Source organism: Acipenser ruthenus, chromosome 52, assembly GCF_902713425.1.
Source record: "Acipenser ruthenus chromosome 52, fAciRut3.2 maternal haplotype, whole genome shotgun sequence".
NCBI lineage: Eukaryota > Metazoa > Chordata > Actinopteri > Acipenseriformes > Acipenseridae > Acipenser > Acipenser ruthenus.
This window is the reverse complement of record NC_081240.1, coordinates 7,675,010-7,696,681: the sequence shown is the minus strand read 5'-3', so window position 1 is coordinate 7,696,681 and position 21,672 is coordinate 7,675,010. Positions and strand designations below refer to the sequence as shown.

The window sequence follows — 21,672 nt, the reverse complement described above, 5'->3', positions numbered from 1 at the left end:
GAGAGACAACAGAGTAAGCCACTTCCTGATCAGGGAGAACTGCAAGGGAGGACAGTATTCCTAGTGAATTTTACAAACAAATAAAATACAACAAATTATTGCTCCAATCCTGTGACCCCCCCACCCCCACAATGTAATTATTTCAGTCAGTCACCACCAAGGAAAATCAAGACCACCTTCGATGCCACAGTTATTGTCGAAAAAAAATCTGTCCCAAACATTAGCAGCCATGTTGCAAAACATCTTTACTAAACCAATAACACCTGATCAGCTGGGCTTCAAAAGACTTGAATATAGTATGTGAAAGATTTAGAATATAGTATGTGAAAGATTTAGATTTCCCAGGTGCTGCTGTTTTTGAATGCAGAGAAGCCATTTAGCACAAAACATGCTTTTGCAATGGCAGTGCCACCATGAATGTGTGTTGTGTAAACGGAGAACATCGGTCCCACACAGTCATTCTGCATCGGTAGTCAATTGATAATATGTGAGGTGCCGCTGCTCCTGTGGGATGGATTGTAAATTCTTTACCATGTGTTTAAAGATTATGTATTCAGGTATTCCAATACATTTAGTGAGCAAGGGACCCGAGTACAGAAATGAGTTACATTCAATTAAATGAAGAGACAGACACATTTATTTTCTTAACAATTTTTATTTGTTTTTCAGAATTTACTAACACAGAATTCATTTTGTATTTAGCTTTTTTATGCAAGGCAATATAAGGTGTACTGAAAGGAAATTCATACTGATTTATAGAGCTAAATACAATGTTAAGCATTGGTTATTAATCATTGGCTGTTTCAAATAAAAAGAAAACAAAATCAAGCACATATTGGTAAAGAAAATAATTATGCAGAGGACATTCAATAAACACGTCAGATATGTTAAACAGATTACATCAAATTACACCCATCTCTGGAGCTCTGCACAGTCTTATGCGGTGGCCTTTCCTTCCTCACTTTTCCCTTCTCCATTTCTACATTTTGACTGGTGGATGCAGCTGCCTTATTGTACATCTCCATGGTGTAAAACCTCCCACAATTACGTTCCACCATCGCCTCTATTTCCTTGACCAGTTCAATAGCTTGAGCTGTATTGCTCTTGTCTTTATTGTTAAAGACATGATACCTGCCCCCACATTCATCAATAAGCTGCTGGAGATCAACTTTGACTCCCTCAATGTATTTCTCAATTGTCATGCCATCTTCCAGACTGTCTTCATGGGTGAAAAGAACCATCATGTATCTGGCAGCACGCTCACCCAAAATAATCTTCACTGCTTCCCTCTCTCTCTGTGTGTATTGGCCCACCTGTAGAACCAACAGCAAAGCGTGGGGTCCCGGGGCAGACAGAGAGATACATTTCTCAATCTCCTGTTTAATCTGATCAGCAGTGAGCTCTGTGTCAAACAGACCGGGAGTGTCAATCACAGCTATGTGTCTCCCAGAAACTTCTGCCGTGCCCTTCTTACACTTATTAGTTATGGAAGTGGCGCTGAGTTTTGAATCAAACTCCCTTCTTCCCAGGATGGTGTTTCCTGCTGCACTCTTCCCAACTCCAGTCTTCCCAAGCAGCACAATCCTCAACTCTGCAATGAACAAGAACAAACATATTGTGACAGAAACACTGCCAGGAATAACCCTGCTTTCATAAAACGAATGCATTCCTCACAGGACTCAGTTAGAAGAACTGAAAGTATAGATACTCTCATCACTGACTTCACCTATAGGAGAGCACTGTTGTCAAATAACCACACTGCCTGGGTATTCAAAAGTAATAGACTTTTAAAAACAGTAGGAATTATTTCTGTAAAGAAAAAATATATTAAACAAAATAAATAAAATAAAACTGCTCTTCAACTACATGTTTTTTTACATAGTGGTTTGCAAATTCGATTTTTGAAATGACTCTTTTCCAAACACATTAATCCCATTCAGTGATTGGCTGTCTATGCATTCTAACCATGTAGAAATGTTCCAACAACGCACTGGTCTGAACTTTCTTTTTGCCTCATCGCAGTCTTAAAACTTAAACATTGTCTGTATATTGCCGACTAATAAATCAACTGGTCAATATATGCCTGTGACAGAGATCGAATGATTCTTGGTGTTAGATCTCCCTGTGAGGGCATTTAATTAAATGGCACGACAATTTATTCCATAGGTTAGGTGGAAGTCGGTCATTTAGGAAGGGGGCGGAGCTACGGCACCCAAGCTCAATGACCAGGACGGGAGACGACGTGGTATCTGAGGATTGGAGGAGCGGATGCGTTCGTTAACCTAGGGGTCATGAGCGAGGGTATAAATAGGGGGCGTGGTTTAAGTGATCTGTTCCTTGGTAAATGATTAGTGTTTTAGCCTACAAAGAGTCTGTGTTGCCGTTGTAAAACCGTGTTTTTTTTTCTTGTGTTTGTTAATAGACTACCAGTAGTATGCTCCGGAGCTGTACCGAAAGCCAGCATTAACCCGGACATCACTTTCACCCCAGGATTCCACAGAGAACTGTATTACACCACTAGCACGTAATATCACTTCACTGTCTTGCGTTTTGTGTTTAGTGTTGGTGTGTGTAAAAACCTGGACTTTTGGTTGCGGGTCAAACCCTGGGATTAAAAATACGAGCGATACACGCCTCTGTATCACTCCAACATAATTATTTACTGATGTTTACCTTCGGGCTCTGGACATTGTCATTTATTAATAAAACACCCTTGCACCTGAAAGCAATTGTCTGTGTGATTAATCTGCTCTGCACTGCACTCAGCTGTATCCACTCACCACTTTGCCACAGTAATGAATTGGCATCAACCCACTGAACTGAATGCAAGTGCTGAATCGCAAACCACATGGCAGTCGAGAGGTACTGTCACAAATCACTGTCAAAGTCTTTTTTTCTTATCAATTCATGTACTTTTCATTCTCTTTGCTTTTTGTCACTATCTGATTGTAAACTTTTTTCACAACTCACTTAATTATGAACCTTTTTCCCCACGTGTTTCTTAATTGATGATTTCTATTTAGCACTAATTGGTTGATCTCGTCTTTAGTAAGGATCCCCGTGTAAAATTCACTGACGTTGTCTGCTTTGTTAACTACACACCGGGACTGAATGAAAAATGAGGAATAGGTTTGGTTATAAAAAGGTAGTTTAAGAAAATAGGAAGGATGGGGAACGTAATGCAGTAAGAAACAAATAAAGTAAAGTAAAGGAACGGGGTAAAAACTGAGAGGGGAAACTTTTTAATGTGGATGACGTGTTTAAAGCTGAAGAAAATCTGAATCAGAAAACCTGCTCAGTAATAGGATAAGTGAGCGCTCGGATTTGAAAGGCTGGTCTCTTACCAGATTGGATAACTTCCCTTCTTTTCTTCTACATTTTTGCATCTTTTGCCGTTTAAATGTTTTTGGACTGTTTTTAATATTTTTATAAATTCTTGTGGACTGAGATCAAGGCAGACACGCTGGGGAAGCTGATAGATCACAGAGAACCAGCGCTGCTTTCCTGTTTAGAGACCATTCCTGAAGCAGCCTACAGTGCAATGTGGGCTGCTTGCAGTTCTGGTTATTCCTTTTCTTTTGAGGACAGCAACGCATAAGATCTGAATTGTTTTTTTTTATTTATTTATTTCCACAAATCCTGAAGGACTTGGTGCACACAAGCAGTGATTGGAATATGTTTTTGTGTTTTTTTTTGTTTTTTTTTTGGACAATTTATTTTATGAAGTTACTTTTATCTGATTTTTCTTTATTTGTGTGTTCTTTCGACACACAATTTTTATCCCAGTTTTAAATTACTTACCTGTGTTGTCTCTCATGTTCGATGCCAGAGGTGTGGATCTAGATAAAGAATCTGAAAAGAGAAACAGTAGAAGTTAATGGTAAATGTTAAGCACTGTAAGATACTCTGTACAGTACCTGTCAGAAGTATCTTTCCCTCCATACTTTAACGGGGCCTGGTGCCCGTAGTTTCTCCACCAGGTGGCATAGTCTTCTAAGTGGTGACACGTGTCTTATCCTGATGTCAGTATAATTAAACATTACAGATATAAAGGCCTGCCTTTGGATGAAAGAACACAGGAACCTTTTTCCCAGTAACTAGGAGGGAGGGAGATAGATGGAACCTATTTAGCAACGTTTGCAAACCCCTAAGGCAGTCACAAAAAATAATCTGCATAGAGTTAGCGCATCAGAATCAGGCGCACGTGTGGGCAAACAGACTGTCATGAGACCCGACTTCTAAATCACGTTTTCGTGCGCTATTGCAGCGGTTCGCTAATGCTGTCATTTTTGCACAAGCAATAGTGGCTGTGCACATATTTGCTAAATAGGGCCCAGAGATTACACAGTTTAGCAGAATTATGAGGCTTTGCATGGACTCCCTCCTGAACTTTCATCTCTTCACAATTTTTCTGCTTCCTGATTTTGTTTCCCACTGTCTCTTCATCTGTGCTGCAGCCAATTCTTTTCAGCTCTGAGAATCCGTAATGAATGAATTATTGCAATTACAGAAGATTTAATGAACCCAGAGATGTACCCTACTTAGCTCAATCCAGACGGTTGTCATGCTGATGCGCTGGGGAGGCCGCACTTTGGTTGATCCCCGGAGCCAGCATTGCAGCCGTTGTGTGTGCTGATGCGCCAGGGAGGCAAAATAAGCTGATCCCTGGAGCCAGCATTACACTTCAGCCATTAACACCAGACAGAAGGATATCTACATCATCATATGGAAGGAAACGTAAATGGATGGAGACACATATGGATCACACTAGTTTACTGTAAAGCTACGTCTTAGTTGGTGCTTATCTTGGCGAGAGCCGAGTTCAAATCAGCATGAAGTTTTAACATCTACTCTCGTGTAATGGAAATCATGATGGGCTCTTCGGGCCCGATGACTGTGATGGGCACTCAGGGTCTGTGAAAGATAAATTTGGCAATGAGGCCTCGTCCATGGGTGCTTGATGGCTACCTGTGTGAGGCCGGCTGGAAAAGCATGAACAGTTCCATGCATCCCAGTGCCGCAGAGAGGAAGTGGCTATGGGCCACCTCCACCCAATAAGACGAGGCTGCAAAACCATGAATGGAAAATAATAAATGATTAACACATGCCACAGTAGTGTCTGCCTCCTACCCCCCAAATATTAAAACAATTATGAAAATGAAAGCCGAGACATGGCCCGTCCCCCAGAGCATGACTGCGCTGGGGGGGAAAGAACCCAGCCTCTCCAGCCCAACCACTCACCCCACAGAACTATACCAAAAGATTATGCAGCCTCTACATATATTAAAAAGCTAAGAGAACACCCCTCGGGAAGCAAGCAAAAGCAAAGTCCTTCCAGCGTTCACAGGCACCGATACGCAGACCCGCGTGCCTGCTAACAAGAGCTAAATGTAGTGCTCGTCTGTCCTGTAAAAGCAGGCAAAAACCCCGTTAAATAACCTTCTGAATTGCTTATTTGCAGGGAAGGAAAATAAATTGCAGCAACTTCTGAGTCCCAAGATTTCATCCTACACCCCATTTACGGAACGCTGTGCAACCCGAGTGGGCGGGGCCATTCACCAGGATCCAGCATAAGAGATATGACTGACAGCCCTGTACTGCAAGTAGCTCCTATCTTTAGCCTTGGATAGGGACAGACACAAAGGCTTTTATTTAAACAGCCCTCCTTAGCTTGGAGATTCGTTGTGCCTCCATATGTCAAGAGCCACCTGCACAGTTTGCATTGCACTTTGTTTGGGCTGGACTCAAACTGAAACCACACGGTAGTCGAGAGGTGCGTACGTGTCTTATGCTGATGTCAGTATTATTTATATTAATAGGGGTGCATATTGCTAAAATAAATAAAACCAGTATTTTGGAAAAAGTAAATGCAAAAAGTAAAACAATCTTTGTTTTTACCTTCCTATCTTGCCTGCGCCTAATTCTGGTCCCCTTAATTTTATTTCAAACAGAGCTGATAAATTACATTAATTGTTCATCCCAGTCCTACTTTTAACTTGCATTTCATTTTTGCAGTCGCCTAATTTTAATGTTGTGCTTTTGTTATTTCCCTCACTGGTTTAACAGAGATGTCCTGACTGTTTTTTTTTTGTGGCTGTCAGTATTATTAACATGCCTTTGGATGAAAGAGAGCACAGGAACCCTTTCCCACTAACTAGGAGGGTGGTGTGGGTAGAGAGTACACAGCTTACCATACTTGCTTGGCTTATCATTGGCTTGCTCTTCAACGTCCATTTCTTCACAAATGAGCTCTTTGCTCTTCCTCATTTTTTTCACCTGTGATCATCTCACTGGTGTAGTGGCTTCCCCTGTTACCTTCCACCATCCTGTCTATTTTTTCCAGTAGCTCAGAAATCTGGGTGCAATCACTCTCTTCCTTGTTGTTGAAGGCGTGATAATGGCCCCCACACTTCTCAACAAGCTCCCGGAGCTCCTTGCTGGCTCCCTGAATGAACTCCTTAATTTTCTTCTCTCCTAGTTTGTCCCAGTTGGTGAAAAGGACCATCGTGTATCTCTCAGCTTCCTCTCCGTATCTCCTCAGGATTGTCTCCACTGTTCTCTTGTCTTCACCTGTGAATCGGCCCATCTCAATCACCAGGAGAATAGCGTGGGGTCCCGGGGCAGACAGAGCAATGCATTTTTCTTCAGTGACTTCATCCAGAGAGAGGTCTGTGCCAAAGGCTGGAGTGTCGACCACAACAACACGTCTCCCGGAAACCTCTCCTTCTCCCTTCTCACATACATTTGTAACTGAGGTGTCACTGGCTTGTGATGTAAACACCTTTTTGCCCAGGATGGTGATTCCTGAGGCACTTTTCCCAACTCCAATCTTCCCAACCAGGACCATCCTCAAATCAGGGGAACTGCCTGGGGCTCTCATTTCATGTGCTTCTAAATAAATAAAGAGGTTTCAGATTACATATATAACTTGTGTGATTGGCATATTTAGATGCCCAAATAATGGGTGTACAACAATTCATTCCAGTGACAATTTGTCCTGGTAACAATTAGAAAAAATCCTTGCAAGTGCTCTTGCAAAACTTGCATCTCTTCTGAATATCTGGCCCAATGTTTTTTTTTTGTCCCTTAGCAGGAGTTGATAGAAATAGAATATATGTTAACCACACACTATTGAACCAAAACTGAATGTAAAACAGGACTCTAGTACGGTAACCATGGTGATGCCCATGTTTATGGGAGCTCCATGGATCCCGAAGTTAAAGGGGATAGGTAGTGAAGTAAAATTTGGAGAATGGCAGGCATAGCTATAAACAATGTTGAGATTGCAAATGTTAGATGAAGGACAGAAAGTAGATTTGATCATTTGTGCTTTAGAAGGGGATGCAAGGAGGTAGGTATTACTTTTAGCACTGACAGAAACTAAACAGAATTATACACATTTAAAATGTTCAGCAATTTCTGTGGATATTTTTTTATTTGTATTTTTTTTTTAAATCTCGATCTGGTTAGACTCCAGTACTGAATGCAGCCAGTCAGCAGTTTGTAACACCAGGGTTGAGCGTGGCAGCGATGGACCTGAACAATGAAGGGACTGGAAGAAAAAAAAGAAAAAAAAAGAAACACTAGGTTCAGACTATAAAGTTGTCCATCAAGAAGTATTCAGTACAGTAATTGCAGACAGTGTGTATTAAAATGCAGTAAACAGTTGTGTTTGTGTTTACTATGAGTGTCTCCCAGCAAGCCAGCCTGACTGCCACTCCAAATTAACGGGGAATATAAACACATTGAATTGTGTAATGAATTGGCATCAACCCAGTGAATTGAATGCAAGGGCTGAACTGTAAACCACATGGCAGTCGAGAGGTACGTACATGTGTCACCAGTCTTTTTTTCTTATCACTACATGTAATCTGTTTTCTCTTTGCTTTTTCTTACCATCTGATTGTAAACTTTTTTTCACAACTCACTTAATTATTGAAACTTTTTCCACATGTTTTTCTTTATTGATGATTTCTATTTAGCACCAGTTGGTTGATTACATCTTTAGTAAGGATCCCTGTGTAAAATTCACTAATGTTGATGGCTTGTTAACTACACACTGGGACCGAATGAAAGATGAATTGGTTATACAAAGGTAGTTTAAGAAAATAGGAAGGATGGGGAACGTAATGCAGTAAGAAACAAAGAAAGTAAAGTAAAGGAACAGGGTAAAAACTGAGAGGGGAAACTTTTTAATGTGGATGACGTGTTTAAAGCTGAGGAAAATCTGAATCAGAAAACCTGCTCAGTAATAGGAAGAGTGAGCGCTCAGATTTGAAAGACTCGTCTCTCGCCGGTCCCTTCTTTTTTTCTACATTTTTACAACTTCCACCATTTTAATGCTTTTGGACTGTTTACTATTTTATAAATTCTTGTGGACTGAGATATTTGCAGTAGATTTGCTGTTTGTTTTTTTCTTTGTCTCATTTTGAAAGCGCTCGTGACCAGGCAGACACTATGGGGAAGCTGATAGACAGATCACAGAGAATCAGCGCTGCTCTTCTGTTTAGAGACCATTCCTGAAGCAGCCTACAGTGCAATGTGGGCTGCTTGCAGTATTTTTGGTTATTCCTTTTCTTTTGAGGACAGCAACGCATAAGATCTGAATTTATTATTATTATTATTATTATTATTATTATTATTATTATTATTATTAATATAATTATTTATTTCCTTTGTGCACACAAGCAAAGATTGGAATATGTTTTTGTGTTTTTTTTTATTTTGGTCAATTTATTTTATGAAGTTACTTTTATCTGATTTTTTTTCTTTATTTGTGTTCTTTCGACATACAATTTTCATCCCAGTTTTAATCTGATTCCCTCTATTTAAATTAAAAAATCAATTATTTAAATTACTTACCTGTGTTGACTCTCATGTTTGATGCTTGAGGTGTGGATCTAGATAAAGAATCTGAAAAGAGAAACAGTAGAAGTTAATGGTAAATGTTAAGCACTGTAAGATACTCTGTACAGTACCTGTCAGAAGTATCTTTCCCTCCATACTTTAACGGGACCTGGAGCCCATAGTTTCTCCACCAGGTGGCGTAGTCTGTCTCTAAGTGGTGACATTGCTTTTTTTGGCGTAGTCGGCAGGATCTAGGTGTTAAATCCACACCAGGGCAGGGTCAACAGGTGGTAGCACGTCCAGAAGCGGTAACCATGGTGATGGCCATGTTTATGGGAGCTCGATGGATCCCGAAGTTAAAGGGGATAGGTAGTGAAGTAACATTTGGAGACTGGCAGGCACAGCTACAGACAATCCGTGCATTTACATGAGCATAAGAATTCTTAATTCCGATATGAAAAGTTATGTAAACACAGTTTTCGGAAAATGTATCTGAACATACCGAAAGTCAGTTTTCGGAAAACAGCATCTAGATTAAATGCTGAAAACTAACAAGATGTATGTCATGTAAACACACTTTTCGGAAAACTTATTCCGATAGCGTACTGCACATGTGCAAACTTTGACCTTCATTCCTGCACGTGGTTTTAGAAAACAGAGAAAATAATAATAATCTGTAGTCAGTCTGCATGCATCCATTTGTCTAGTTAGGGATAAAGTAATACATTTGTTAAAGTTGTATGTATTTGTTAATAGCCCGTACTGAAACAGCAAATGTTTTCCAGCTTTAAAATGACGTAATAATTTAAAAGTCTGCAAAAGAAACTGGTAATATAGAACATGATGTGCTGTTGGAAAGGCTGATTGCACATTGTGGGGAATCTGAATAGAGGTATAGGATAGTAATCTTTGAATTTAAGACCTGACACTTTGATAAAGCACTATATTGGATTGGTCTCTGTTCTATCGCAGAAATGTACGGTCTTCAAATCGTACTTAGGCTACTACAGTACTTTGCATGCGAAAATATACTGTGTTTTCCAAAAACTTCAGTCCATGTATACAGTTGAATGCTAATTAGATTTTCTATCGTTAATCATGTAAACACAGAAAAGTGACGTTTTAAGAAAATCAGTTTTCTGATTCAGTTTTGTCATGTAAACGTACTGAATGTTGCTAGATGAGGGACAGAAGGTAGATTTTATCATTCGTGCTTTAGAAGGGGATGCAAGGAGGGCGGTATTGGCACCTACAGCTGGGGCCACGAGTGCTCAAGAATGGGAGGTCTTACAGAAGTTATATGGAGATAGGGTTGTTGTAGCTAAGTTGAGAGCTCAATTGTTTAGGTGCAGATAAAATAGTGATGAGGCTATGGAGGCTTTCACTCTCCGGCTCCAAGGACTGTTTGCTAGGTTGCAGTGGCGGGATCCAGAGGGACCACTCCGGAACAATGCAATGGAGTAGAACACCCAATACTGTAGCTCAGCAAAAAGATGCTACCTCGGGAATGCAACTACTCCGTCGTCGAAAAGGAGTGTCTGGCCATTAAATGGGCTACTCACTCTTTATGATACTACCTGCTGGGACACTCATTTTATCTCGTCACTGACCACGCCCCACTCAAGTGTTTAAGTACAATGAAGGACAGCAATGCCCGGATAACTCGGTGGTATCTGGCGTTGCAGCCCTTCATGTACCACATGGTACACCGTGCGGGGGAAAGACCATCAAAATGCAGATCATTTTTCTCAGGAGGGAGGAGTAATGGGAAAGATAGATTCAGCCGAGTGTTCCTTCGGCTCCACTCTGAGCAGTGGGATATGTGACAGAAATACAATGAGTTTTGGTTGTAAATCACCCTCCCGACCTGTGAGGGCGCTAAGCAGCGAGAGGAAGTCTATGGACGGGCTGGCCTGACAGTTCTTTCTCCGGGTCGGTAAGTCGGTCAGTCTGGAAGAAGACGAGACTCTGTTGCAGGAACGTATTGACCCGGAAGGGAAACGATGTAGCAGCTGCAGACAGTGAAGACAGCTGCACTCGTTTACCAAGGGCTCATGCATGATAGCATGAAGGGGACAAAGAATTGTAAATCTTTTCCTTTGCTTGGTTCAAAGAGATAAGAAACTGGAAGGAGCGGAAAAATCCCTAATAATCTGTGAAAAAGAGTTGAGTGAGTGTGAGTGTTTTGTTTGTTTTGTCGCTGTTAGTAATTGTCTTTTGTTTTTGTAAATCACTAGACGGCTAACACGTCTCCGGAGCTGTCACCTTGGGCCAGCACTACCCGGAACAACAACACCACAGTCACTGTTTGATCGTTATCGCCTACCACGAGCACTACTGCACGCACCCAGGTCTAGTGACTGTGTATGTATTATTGTGGGGCGGATAACGTGTATTATTATTTGGTCTGCAAACCACTTCTTATCGTTTCCTTCTGTGCTCTACACATTGGTGTGTATTGCCGGAGGAATATTGTTTGGTCGCCAGACCGGGAGTTCACAAATAAAAAGAACCCCTTTTCCAAAACGGATTACAGTTTCCTTTGTGTGATTATTTCTGCACTGCATCACCTCTGCATCTGTTTCTAATCAGCAGCCACTTTGCCACAATCCCTTGTAAAAAAAAGAAGCTTCTTTTGAATCGCAGAGTTATCTAGTTTACATTACATAAATATAAACAATGGTAAACTTTGATTAGCGTTAACCCAGTTCACATCAGTCTAGAGACAAACGCATTTGAATAACGTTTAAAATGGAAAATTAAGGAACGCACCTTTAACCCCTGTCACAATTAACACAATTCACCTGCTCCCTCATCTCTCCTGCATGCTCCCTGCTGCATCCTCCCTCCTCCATTTTCCCTGCTATCTTCTCCATGCTCTCTCCTCCTTGCTCCCTCCTCCCTGCTCCCTCCATTCTCCCTCTTCCATGCTCCCTCCTTTATGCTCCATCCTCCCTATTCCCTCCTCCCTCCTGTGTGCTCCCTCCTCCCTCTCCTCTGCTCCCTCCTCCCTGCTCCCTCTCCTCTGATCCCTCCTCCATGCTCCCTCCTTCCAGCTCTATGCTCCCTCCTCTATGATCCCTCCTCTATGCTCCCTGCTATTTTATAGACACGTACAGACGTGCTCAAATTTGTTGCTACCCCTCCACAAAAAACGAAGAATGCACAATTTTCTCTGAAATAACTTGAAACTGACAAAAGTAATTGGCATCCACCATTGTTTATTCCATATTTAATAGAAATCAGACTTTGCTTTTGATTTTTTATTCAACATAATATTGTAAATAATAAAACAAATGAAAATGGCATGGACAAAAATGATGGGACCGCTAACCTAATATTTTGTTGCACAACCTTTAGAGGCAATCACTGCAATCAAACGTTTTCTGTAGCTCTTAATGAGACTTCTGCACCTGTTAACAGGTAGTTTGGCCCACTCTTCCTGAGCAAACTGCTCCAGCTGTCTCAGGTTTGATGGGTGCCTTCTCCAGACTGCAAGTTTCAGCTCTTTCCATAGATGTTCGATAGGATTCAGATCAGGACTCATAGAAGGCCACTTCAGAATAGTCCAATGTTTTGTTCTTATCCATTCTTGGGTGCTTTTAGCTGTGTATTTTGGGTCATTATCCTGTTGGAGGACCCATGACCTGTGACTGAGACAGAGCTTTCTGACACTGGGCAGTACGTTTCGCTCCAGAATGCCTTGATAGTCTTGAGATTTCATTGTGCCCTGCACAGATTCAAGGCACCCTGTGCCAGGCGCAGCAAAGCAGCCCCAAAACATAACCGAGCCTCCTCCATGTTTCACTGTAGGTATGGTGTTCTTTTCTTTGAAAGCTTCATTTTTTCGTCTGTGAACATAGAGCTGATGTGACTTGCCAAAAAGCTCCAGTTTTGACTCATCTGTCCAAAGGACATTCTCCCAGAAGGATTGTGGCTTTCCAGTCTGGCTTTTTTATGTTTTTCTGTCAAAAGTGGAGTCCTCCTGGGTCTTCTTCCATGGAGCCCACTTTCGCTCAAAAAGTGACGGATGGTGCGATCAGAAAATGACGTACCTTCACCTTGGAGTTCAGCTTGTATCTCTTTGGCAGTTATCCTTGATTCTTTTTCTACCATTCGCACTATCCTTCTGTTCAATCTGGGGTCGATTTTCCTCTTGCGGCCATGCCCAGGGAGGTTGGCTACAGTTCCATGGACCTTAAACTTCTTAATAATATTTGCAACTGTTGTCACAGGAACATCAAGCTGCTTGGAGATGGTCTTGTAGCCGTTACTTTTACCATGCTTGTCTATTATTTTATTTCTGATCTCCTCAGACAACTCTCTCCTTTGCTTTCTCTGGTCCATGTTCAGTGTGGTGCACACAATGATACCAAACAGCACAGTGACTACTTTTCTCCATTTAAATAGGCTGAATGACTGATTACAAGATTGGAGACATGTGTGATACTAATTAAAGAAACGAATTAGTTTGAAATATCACTATAATCCAATTATTTATTATCTTTTCTAAGGGGTACCAACAAATGTGTCCAGGCCATTTTAGAATATCTTTGTAAAATAAGCAATAATTCATCTCTTTTCACAGCTTCTTTGCTTTATTCTATGACATACCAAAGGCATGCAAGTATACATGATAAAATAGCTTTTAATTTCATCACTTTTCAGGAGGAATGAAGCATTATTTCAATGAGCTGTAAGGGTACCAACAAATTTGAGCACGTCTGTATATTTAGACTGTGATGTTTAAGATTGATAATCAATAGATTTGATCTATAATTCTTACTTGAGATTTATTTCTGACTTTAGATAAGTTCTCTCTTTTTATTTTTCTGTCTTCAATAAACTGCTGCTATTAAATTCTCTTGCTGTTTGATTGTTTTGTTCATTATAATTCATCGATCTTATCAAACTTCTTCAATTGGAACTACTCAAATGCAACTCTGCATACAATTACATTTCACTTAATGTTCCTACAGGGTATGTGTTGCCATTTTCCCCACTCAGACCCCTTGCTTACTAAATATCTTCAAGAGAATATCGTCCACTCTTCAAATATCTGTCTAATATTTTAATGAGCAATCCATCCCACAAGAGCAGTGATACTGCAATATACATTTACTACCAGCACAGGATGACTGGGAGGGATAGCTGTTCATTTTACCCCACAACTTGTTTCACATGCATTGTACATGTATTAAAAGATGGGATGATTATCTATTCAGGGATACCAAGATATTTAGGGAGAGAAAGGTCTGAATGGAAAAACAGGCAACAAATGCCCCACCCCAGTCATTCTGCATGTATTCATCTGAGCCAATACTTGTTGGAGAGGAGTGTAGATTAATGGCTTCACAATTACTAATAAATAATAATAATTGCTGCCCTCAAGCTCCACCCCTCCCTGTTCTGTAGTGTTAGCTCTTCTCTCAATGGAGTGACACATCTTTCAATCAAATGTTTCAGTGAAAACAGACTTACATTTTAAAAATGCAGCACTGTTCCTTGGTTCTGGAGCCTGCAGACTGTAAACTGCAACTTTATTCACTGGGCAGAAAAAAGAGAGAAACATAGAATTTGTTTTCTAATGTGTGAATCCCTCTGTCTCTGTTTGAATGCTATTGTCTTGTTTTTTCATGTAATGTCTTTAGAAACTCTCTTCCTTCCTGCTCTCTACACTCGGGATGTCACTGTAAATGAGGTAGGGTGTTTCAACCTGAGGAAATCATTTGAAATAAAACATCTGTAATATTCATATAGCCAACAATCTGCAAGAGGGCTTTATTAATGTCTTGCAAGTCCTGTCCCTCCTCAAGCCATGATCTATTTGAGAAATCTCTACCAAATGAATCTATTTCACACCAACCTGTTTTGGTTATTTTGACTAATTCCCCCTTGCAGAAGTCCTCAATATGGTCTTTAAGTTCAGATACAGCTTTCCTCACAGCCCCAAAAGAGATGCCTGTATTGACAGTAACACTGGGTAAGCCTCCAGCTTCAGGAGGGGCACAGAGAGACTGGAAATTCTACAACAGGAAAGTGGAGAAAAGGAGTTTTCAGTGAAACAGAATGGAGTCCAAAACATTCCTGGGGAAAAGCAAGAATTCATTCAATTGGAGAGGTCTGTCTGAAACCGTCCCAGTTATGGACTTGAGATTTTCTAACAAGCAGTGATGTTACCTGTAGAAAATGGATGTGATCCTCTGTCTCTGAAAGCTGTTTCAGCTCAGTGTTTCTCCTCTTTAGCTCAGCAATCTCCTGCTCCAGTTTCTTCATGCGTCCTTCAGCCTGATTCACTGCAGCTTTCTCGTTAGCTCCAATCAGCTCAATAACCTCAGTGTGGATCTTCTCAATGGATCGGATCACCTCATTAAAGATCTTCTCACTTTCCTTTATTTCTATGCATGCAGATCTCTGAGTGAAAGTACACAGTAGAGGAGACACAGTTAGAATTTATATGAAAAACACATCAGACATAGACAGCAAACTTCTGCAGATGTTTTCCAGTCCATCTGTTTATAATAATAATTAATAATAATAATAATAATAATAATAATAATAATAATAATAATAATAATAATAATAATAATAACCCCCTCTTGTCAATACCCACTTTCAGTGACTCCACAGCCTGTTTCAGCCCCTCAATTTCTTTCAGTCTCTCCTGGATTCTCTGTTGTATTTCTGTCTGTGTCTCTCCCAGCTGCTTCTGTGTAGAAACACAGTGACAAAGTGACATTTCTGATGGGGCATTGAGTGATATCCTGTCACACTCAACACAGGCCTGTTTAAGTATGCTATTGAAACTGACAGAATCATTTTAGTTCAAATATATTTTATGTTTTCTTGTCCCCTTACCTCTTTACAATGTGTGCAATAATTCTGAGTCAAATATATTTTGACTTCAGTTCTAGTTGCAAGCCAAAGACATCTGTAGCACAGGCTAGATCAGACAACATGTGTGTATAGTAGTAAGATACAACACCATCTAATGCACAGCTGCCAGCAATACAAAAGGACGCTTGATCCACAGTAGCTGTCCACTAGATGGCACTTTTTCATACTAGTAACAGTGAATGATGGCTGATCTAGCATGTGTTACATGTTTGTTTTGTTAAGCACCTAGGAAACTGAAGCAGCTTTCTCTTTAATGTATATTTAGGGCTTCTGATTTCTGTTTTAATCGATAAACACAGATAAAACACCCCTGATACAAAACAATGAAATCAGTGTATACCCAATAAACACCGGAAAAACACTAGACATGGTTACTCAATTCACGTTGACTTCACCCCTTTCCATGTGAAAAAATAAAATAAAATAACCTAAAACCAAAAAAGAATAACAAAAAAACAACATTTCTCATAGCAGTCAGGCAATGAACCTCCTTCCTGACTTGTATCTATCATTGATTAATTCTGAATACTTTAAACTGAGTGGCAGCACATTCCTGCATTTCTATTGGAGGATTGCACACGCTTGTGCGATTTAAAACGAGATTACAATTAGAAACGGAGGGTTGTTCTTGCTCGTGGGATTTAAAGCTATATTACAGTTCAATAGGGAGGATTCACACACTCTTGGAATTTAAAACAGAATTGCAAATTGTGAACAAATGTAAAAAATGCCTAAACACACAAAATCCCCAGAAGAATGAGCCCGTGACCAGAAGGACTTCACTGTGGAAGAGAGCAAAGGAAAGAGGGGAATAGTAGGGTGAGCGAATGAAAATCCCAAATAGGTTTTTAAATTCTGTTTTTAACTAACTTAAACATATCTGTTTTAATCATGTAAAAATGTGTTTTAACACACCAAATTCAGCTACTGTTCAAATTCAAATTCTGCCTGGCAGCCATCTTGAATTTGAGTTATGCCCTCTACTGACTTTGAGCTTTCATAATTAAAAAGATGAACACTTTACCAATAAAAACAATTATTCTCAGCTAGATGATGGTTATAAATTGAAAGATCAAATGTTTTAAGTGTACAAGCAAGCCTCCCAAAAACACACCTCTCACTGTGGGCAGACTGGCAAGAACTGCCTGGCAAGGGCAAGGGCACAATCTTGTATATTGTATATCATATTAATTTTGTATATTGTATATCATATTAATCTTGTATACTGTATATCATATTAATATTGTATATTGAATATCATAATAATATTGGTCTTTTGTTTTTAAATTAGCTGCTTGACTTTGCTAGGAATGTCATTTTTAAACAGTTTTACCAATAAAACTATAATATCTTAAACAATGAAACTGATCTATGATTTTATTAAGTCACAAGATACATATAGAAAACACTAGGAATATAAATCATGCTAATTTTACACTACAAATTCCAATGCACCACAAAACAGCTGAACAAATCCTTCTTACCCTGTGAGGCAGGGCTGAGGTCCTGCACATGTAAACAGTGTGTTTTGGTTTGATTGTAAATAATGTTTTTGATGATCAAGTTTGTGCTAGAATGGCAGGGCATATTCAAATCCAGATGTGGAATGTGGCCAGGTGTTAATTGATTAATTGATTATCTCTTATCCCTGGCCACATGCCTTTAAAAAGGATCTGAAAAGCCTGTTTCCTGGTTCTACAAGCAGGGATACAGACTGTCTGGGAAGGAGAGTGTTGCTGTAGGATCCTCACGACTGCGTGTGTTAACCAGGGTGAGAAAAACACAAGAGGAAAAATGTATCTCGGATCACTGTGTGAGTTAACCAGGATTGCTAGCACTGGAAGGAATAGGGAACAAGTTTAGGGGATTTTAATCCCATCCAAGTCTAGAGAGGAGGTGTCAGGGAGACTGTTCCTGGAGCGGGACCTCCTTTCTTGTTTAGTTAACTTTTATTTTCTAGTTGTTTTCGCGCAGTGTTTTGTTTTGAATGTTTTGTGTTTTTTGTATCAAAGAAAACCTCCTGTGTCTCTCCTGTCAATCAGCGATAGCCACACCTGTAACAACACCCCTGTTACACCCTGAAATACATTGTAGTACATCATAGTTTAGTTAGAGCAATTAAAAAACTAGGGCTCTTTAAATAGCTCTTAATATACAATCAAAATCTGATCTGATGTGAAACTGTATAACCTAGTAAACAGACATGTTAAATATCCCTGGGAATTCTTATCTTCTAGGATAGCTACAAGGAAATGGTTCAAACCCTTACCTGTTTCACAATCCTTTCTGCATCACCTGAGACTGTATCATGGCTCTTGTGATCCTCGTCTGTACACAACAAGCAAATACACGTCTGATCGGTTCTGCAGAAGACCTCCAAAACCTTCTGGTGTTCAGGACAGAGCTTCTGCTCCAGATTTCCAATGGCATTGATCAGCTTGTGCCTCGTTAATGGAGTAACCTCACTGTGTGGCTTGACGTGTGTTTCACAGTAAGAGGCCAGGCACGTCAAACAGGATTTAACAGCTTTGAACTTTCTCCCAGTGCAGACATCACACGACACATCTCCAGGTCCAGCATAACTTTGAGCAGGAGGAGGATTGAGTCCTGTCTTCTTTAATTTCTCCACAACTTCAGCAAGCATGGTGTTTCTGCACAGATCAGGCCTTGGGGTAAAGGTCTTTCTGCACTGGGGGCAGCTGTAGACAGCTGTATGATCAGTCTGATCCCAGCAGTTCTTAATACACCCCATACAGTAACTGTGTCCACATGGAATAGTGACTGGATCCTTCAATAGCTCCTTACACACTGGACAGTTCAAGTGCTCCTCTGACCACAAGTTTGAAGCCATTCTTGCTGCAGTGAGACAGAGAGACTGACAAGTTCACAACAGAAACTTCACTGCGCTGATTTCTTGGAATTGTGTAAAGCTCTAAGAGGCGGGGTTTGGGACTGAGGCCAGGTTTAGACAAGCAGGGGGAGCAGAAACTGTTGAGTATCCACCCGAATAGCCAATATTCAATATCAACCTAACTTCACTGGGGTATACATTGCCTGAGAAATAAACGGAGCAATTACTGAACAGTCTGTGTCTGAACTACTAATACGATCTGTCATTAAATACCACTCTAAAATGCCTCCAAAATACATCGTCAAAAACAAAAGGCCAGCACTTGCATGGGTTGATTTTGAATTAGATTCACAGTTGGTGCTGAGACGTTCCAGCGGCATCTACTGTGTATTAGAGCTCGCTAGAACTGGAAGCTGATTGGCTGACTGTACCGAATCGTTTTCTAATAATAATACTGTATTTATACAGAAATACAAATGTATATTAAAATACAATAAATGTACTTTTGTAAAATGTGTTACTGTACATATGAAATTCATGGTTATGATAACGAACAATATGAATAAGTAAATTAATAAGCAAAATTCCACATCGTGACCCACCAGTACAGTAAAGAAAAAAAAAAATCATTGGTTCCGAATCCACAATCCCGATCACTGATTTTAATTTCCATTCTGTAAAAAGAAGTAAACTTGTCATTTAGACTACTATTTTCTGATGTCTGGGTTTTGTGTTTCTGAACAGACATTGTAGTAGCATTTTATAAAATAAGCAAATACATTTGAAATAAACGATTCAATAGTTACTCACTTGAACCACTCGACTGCGCTTTACGCGTCCTTCTTTGTTCTGAAAGTGGAGTTCTGATGCGAGTCTCCCTCTTGGAAGGTGTGGCTGTTCTGTTATTCTGCAGAGCTACTGTAGAGTTATATATATATATATATATATATATATATATATATATATATATATATATATATATATATATATATATATAACTGTAGCCTGGGAGTGGCCAAGGTTGCGTCATAAATACTGACACTGGAACTGTGCTGAAAGGTTGACCAATTACAGTAAAGCAATACACTGGAGTAAGAACATTTATCAAAGACCAACTGTGACAGATGACTGCATGACTTTACAGAGCCTTTATCATTACAATCATTTAAACACAATTATTAACCCAGATGAGAACACATTTACAGTTCGGTTAATTATTAAATATGAGATTCGCGCTTGCATTGCCTGCATTACAGATATGCTGTCTTTTACGAGTACAGTTAATACGTGCAATGGTGCACTCCAGCATCTCCGTTACCATAGCTACAGGAATGCCATCACCTGCACTTTAACAGCGCATGTTTATTAATTTATTAATTAATTAATTTATTTATTTATTTTCTGTCAGAAGCTTCAATAATTTCAGCTATGTAAATAAAGCCTGATTTATTTAATATTTTATTTTATTATGAACATTGTAGCCTAATTAGTAGTAACACGTTGTTGCTAAATGTTTGTTTTATATATAGATACCTAAAACTGACAACCATACTCTTTGTAACTATAAATGCAAATGATAGGATTCATTGTTTTACTGTAAACTGTGCGTGTGTTTGGTAATGTGTCACTCACCCGTGTCTCTGTATGTGTATCTCTTTATTGTGCTTGTGTGTCTATGCGCATGTACTGTACATGCCTTTCTATTGGATGGCTATTTTATACAATGACTCGGATACCTTCTTCCATATTTCAACTCCAGTACAGTATGACTATGACTCTCTCTCTCTCTCTCTCTCTCTCTCTCTCTCTGTGTCTGTCCCTGTCTGTCTGTCTGTCTGTCTGTCTGTCTCTCTGTCTGTCTGTCTGTCTGTCTGTCTGTGCCACCTAGCCCTCTTGATTGGAACCCAGACCTCCAGCGGTGAAAGGCAGGAATAACTGAGACAAAGGAAGCTAATTCTTGTTACCAAAATGTCTTATATTTTTCTGTTCTAACAGGATCTTTAATAGGAGCAACAGTAGGGCAAGGGCGCTCCACAGATATGCAACTATATTATGCATGAGATTTTCTGTGTGGCAAAAATAAACTCAAGTTTCAGATGAAGAGAGCTGGTAAATGATGGGTAACTTTACATGTGCAACGCAGGCCCTGCAAGTCTAATTTGATTTAAACCATTATCTAGAAATGCATCTTCCTTAAGTTTCATTATTACTGTGCACTTTAAGTTTCGATTTGTTTTAAAGTCTGCCGTTTCCCAGAAATGTAAGTTTCATTATTACTGTGCACTTTAAGTATGGATTTGTTTTAAAGTCTGCCACTTCAATCAAATTGTACACCATTCCCCTCAGACCGCAGGGAATGTCCTTTCGGCTCATGTGTAGCAGGTGACATCATCCAAGTAATTACCTTCACGGACTTAATTATCTGCACATGAATGTAATCTGTACAAACGCTACTGGAAATTTACACAGATTTATTGTATTAGAGTGCAATGCATTGTGTCAGAATTGTATTAAAACGTATTTTAAATGTGTATGTGTTTGAGATAAGGCAAGCAAATCACATTTGAAATGCATATTCAACAGATAATCACATAAGAATTGTATATAAAAGCACCCGATACGCATGCCAGCGTCAGTGACACACTGTCGCTGGAGGTGAAAAGCGCTCAGTGCCTACTGGCGCTGGTGTGTAACACCTGTAACATGTTAAACCAGCGCTCAGTGTATAACACCTGTAACATGTTAAACCAGCGCTCAGTGTATAACACCTGTAACATGTTAAACCAGCGCTCAGTGTATAACACCTGTAACATGTTAAACCAACACTCAGTGTGTAACACCTGTAACATGTTAAACCAGCGCTCAGTGTATAACACCTGTAACATGTTAAACCAGCGCTCAGTGTATAACACCTGTAACATGTTAAACCAGCGCTCAGTGTATAACACTTGTAACATGTTAAACGAGCGCTCAGTGTATAACACCTGTAACATGTTAAACCAGCGCTCAGTGTATAACACCTGTAACATGTTAAACCAACACTCAGTGTGTAACACCTGTAACATGTTAAACCAGCG

General features: G+C 39.9%; 3 protein-coding genes across 4 annotated transcripts; all 3 read right to left on the bottom strand.

Annotated features, from left to right (window-relative positions):
• Positions 1–601: 601 nt before the first annotated feature.
• Positions 602–4,124, bottom strand: LOC117968554 (GTPase IMAP family member 9-like). The gene is made up of 2 exons (XM_034916268.2): positions 3,802–4,124; positions 602–1,591 (listed from the first exon to the last, which is right to left on the bottom strand). The coding sequence occupies exons 1-2, from the start codon at positions 3,815–3,817 to the stop codon at positions 897–899; spliced, it is 711 nt and encodes a 236-aa protein (XP_034772159.2). The 5' UTR covers positions 3,818–4,124; the 3' UTR covers positions 602–896.
• A 2,076-nt stretch (positions 4,125–6,200) lies between these two features.
• On the bottom strand, positions 6,201–7,016 carry LOC131723049 (GTPase IMAP family member 7-like). Its single transcript, XM_059016374.1, has one exon. It carries the CDS (start codon positions 6,878–6,880, stop codon positions 6,239–6,241), a length of 642 nt encoding a protein of 213 aa, XP_058872357.1. The 5' UTR covers positions 6,881–7,016; the 3' UTR covers positions 6,201–6,238.
• Positions 7,017–7,353: 337 nt separating this feature from the next.
• Positions 7,354–19,535, bottom strand: LOC131723033 (E3 ubiquitin-protein ligase TRIM47-like). 2 transcript variants are annotated; one of them, XM_059016337.1, is made up of 8 exons: positions 19,406–19,535; positions 18,014–18,798; positions 15,461–15,556; positions 15,028–15,261; positions 14,714–14,873; positions 14,329–14,394; positions 8,863–8,913; positions 7,354–7,552 (listed from the first exon to the last, which is right to left on the bottom strand). In XM_059016337.1, exons 2-8 carry the CDS (start codon positions 18,593–18,595, stop codon positions 7,494–7,496), a joined length of 1,248 nt encoding a protein of 415 aa, XP_058872320.1. In that variant the 5' UTR covers positions 18,596–18,798; positions 19,406–19,535; the 3' UTR covers positions 7,354–7,493. The 2 variants fall into 2 exon arrangements, with proteins under 2 accessions (XP_058872320.1, XP_058872319.1); XM_059016336.1 differs by having other exon boundaries at positions 7,355–7,552; positions 18,014–18,600.
• Between the last annotated feature and the right edge of the window lie 2,137 nt (positions 19,536–21,672).

Excerpts from the sequence above, each read along its gene's own strand:
- LOC131723049 (XM_059016374.1), bottom strand. The coding sequence starts at position 6,880 with ATGAGAGCCCCAGGCAGTTCCCCTGATTTGAGGATGGTCCTGGTTGGG.
- LOC131723033 (XM_059016337.1), bottom strand. The coding sequence starts at position 18,595 with ATGGCTTCAAACTTGTGGTCAGAGGAGCACTTGAACTGTCCAGTGTGT. Across the intron at positions 15,262-15,460 it reads AGGCTGTGGAGTCACTGAAA|AGATCTGCATGCATAGAAAT; the intron begins GTGGGTATTGAC and ends ACTTTCACTCAG. Across the intron at positions 7,553-8,862 it reads AAACATGAGAGTCAACACAG|TCCCTTCATTGTTCAGGTCC; the intron begins GTAAGTAATTTA and ends TTTTTCTTCCAG.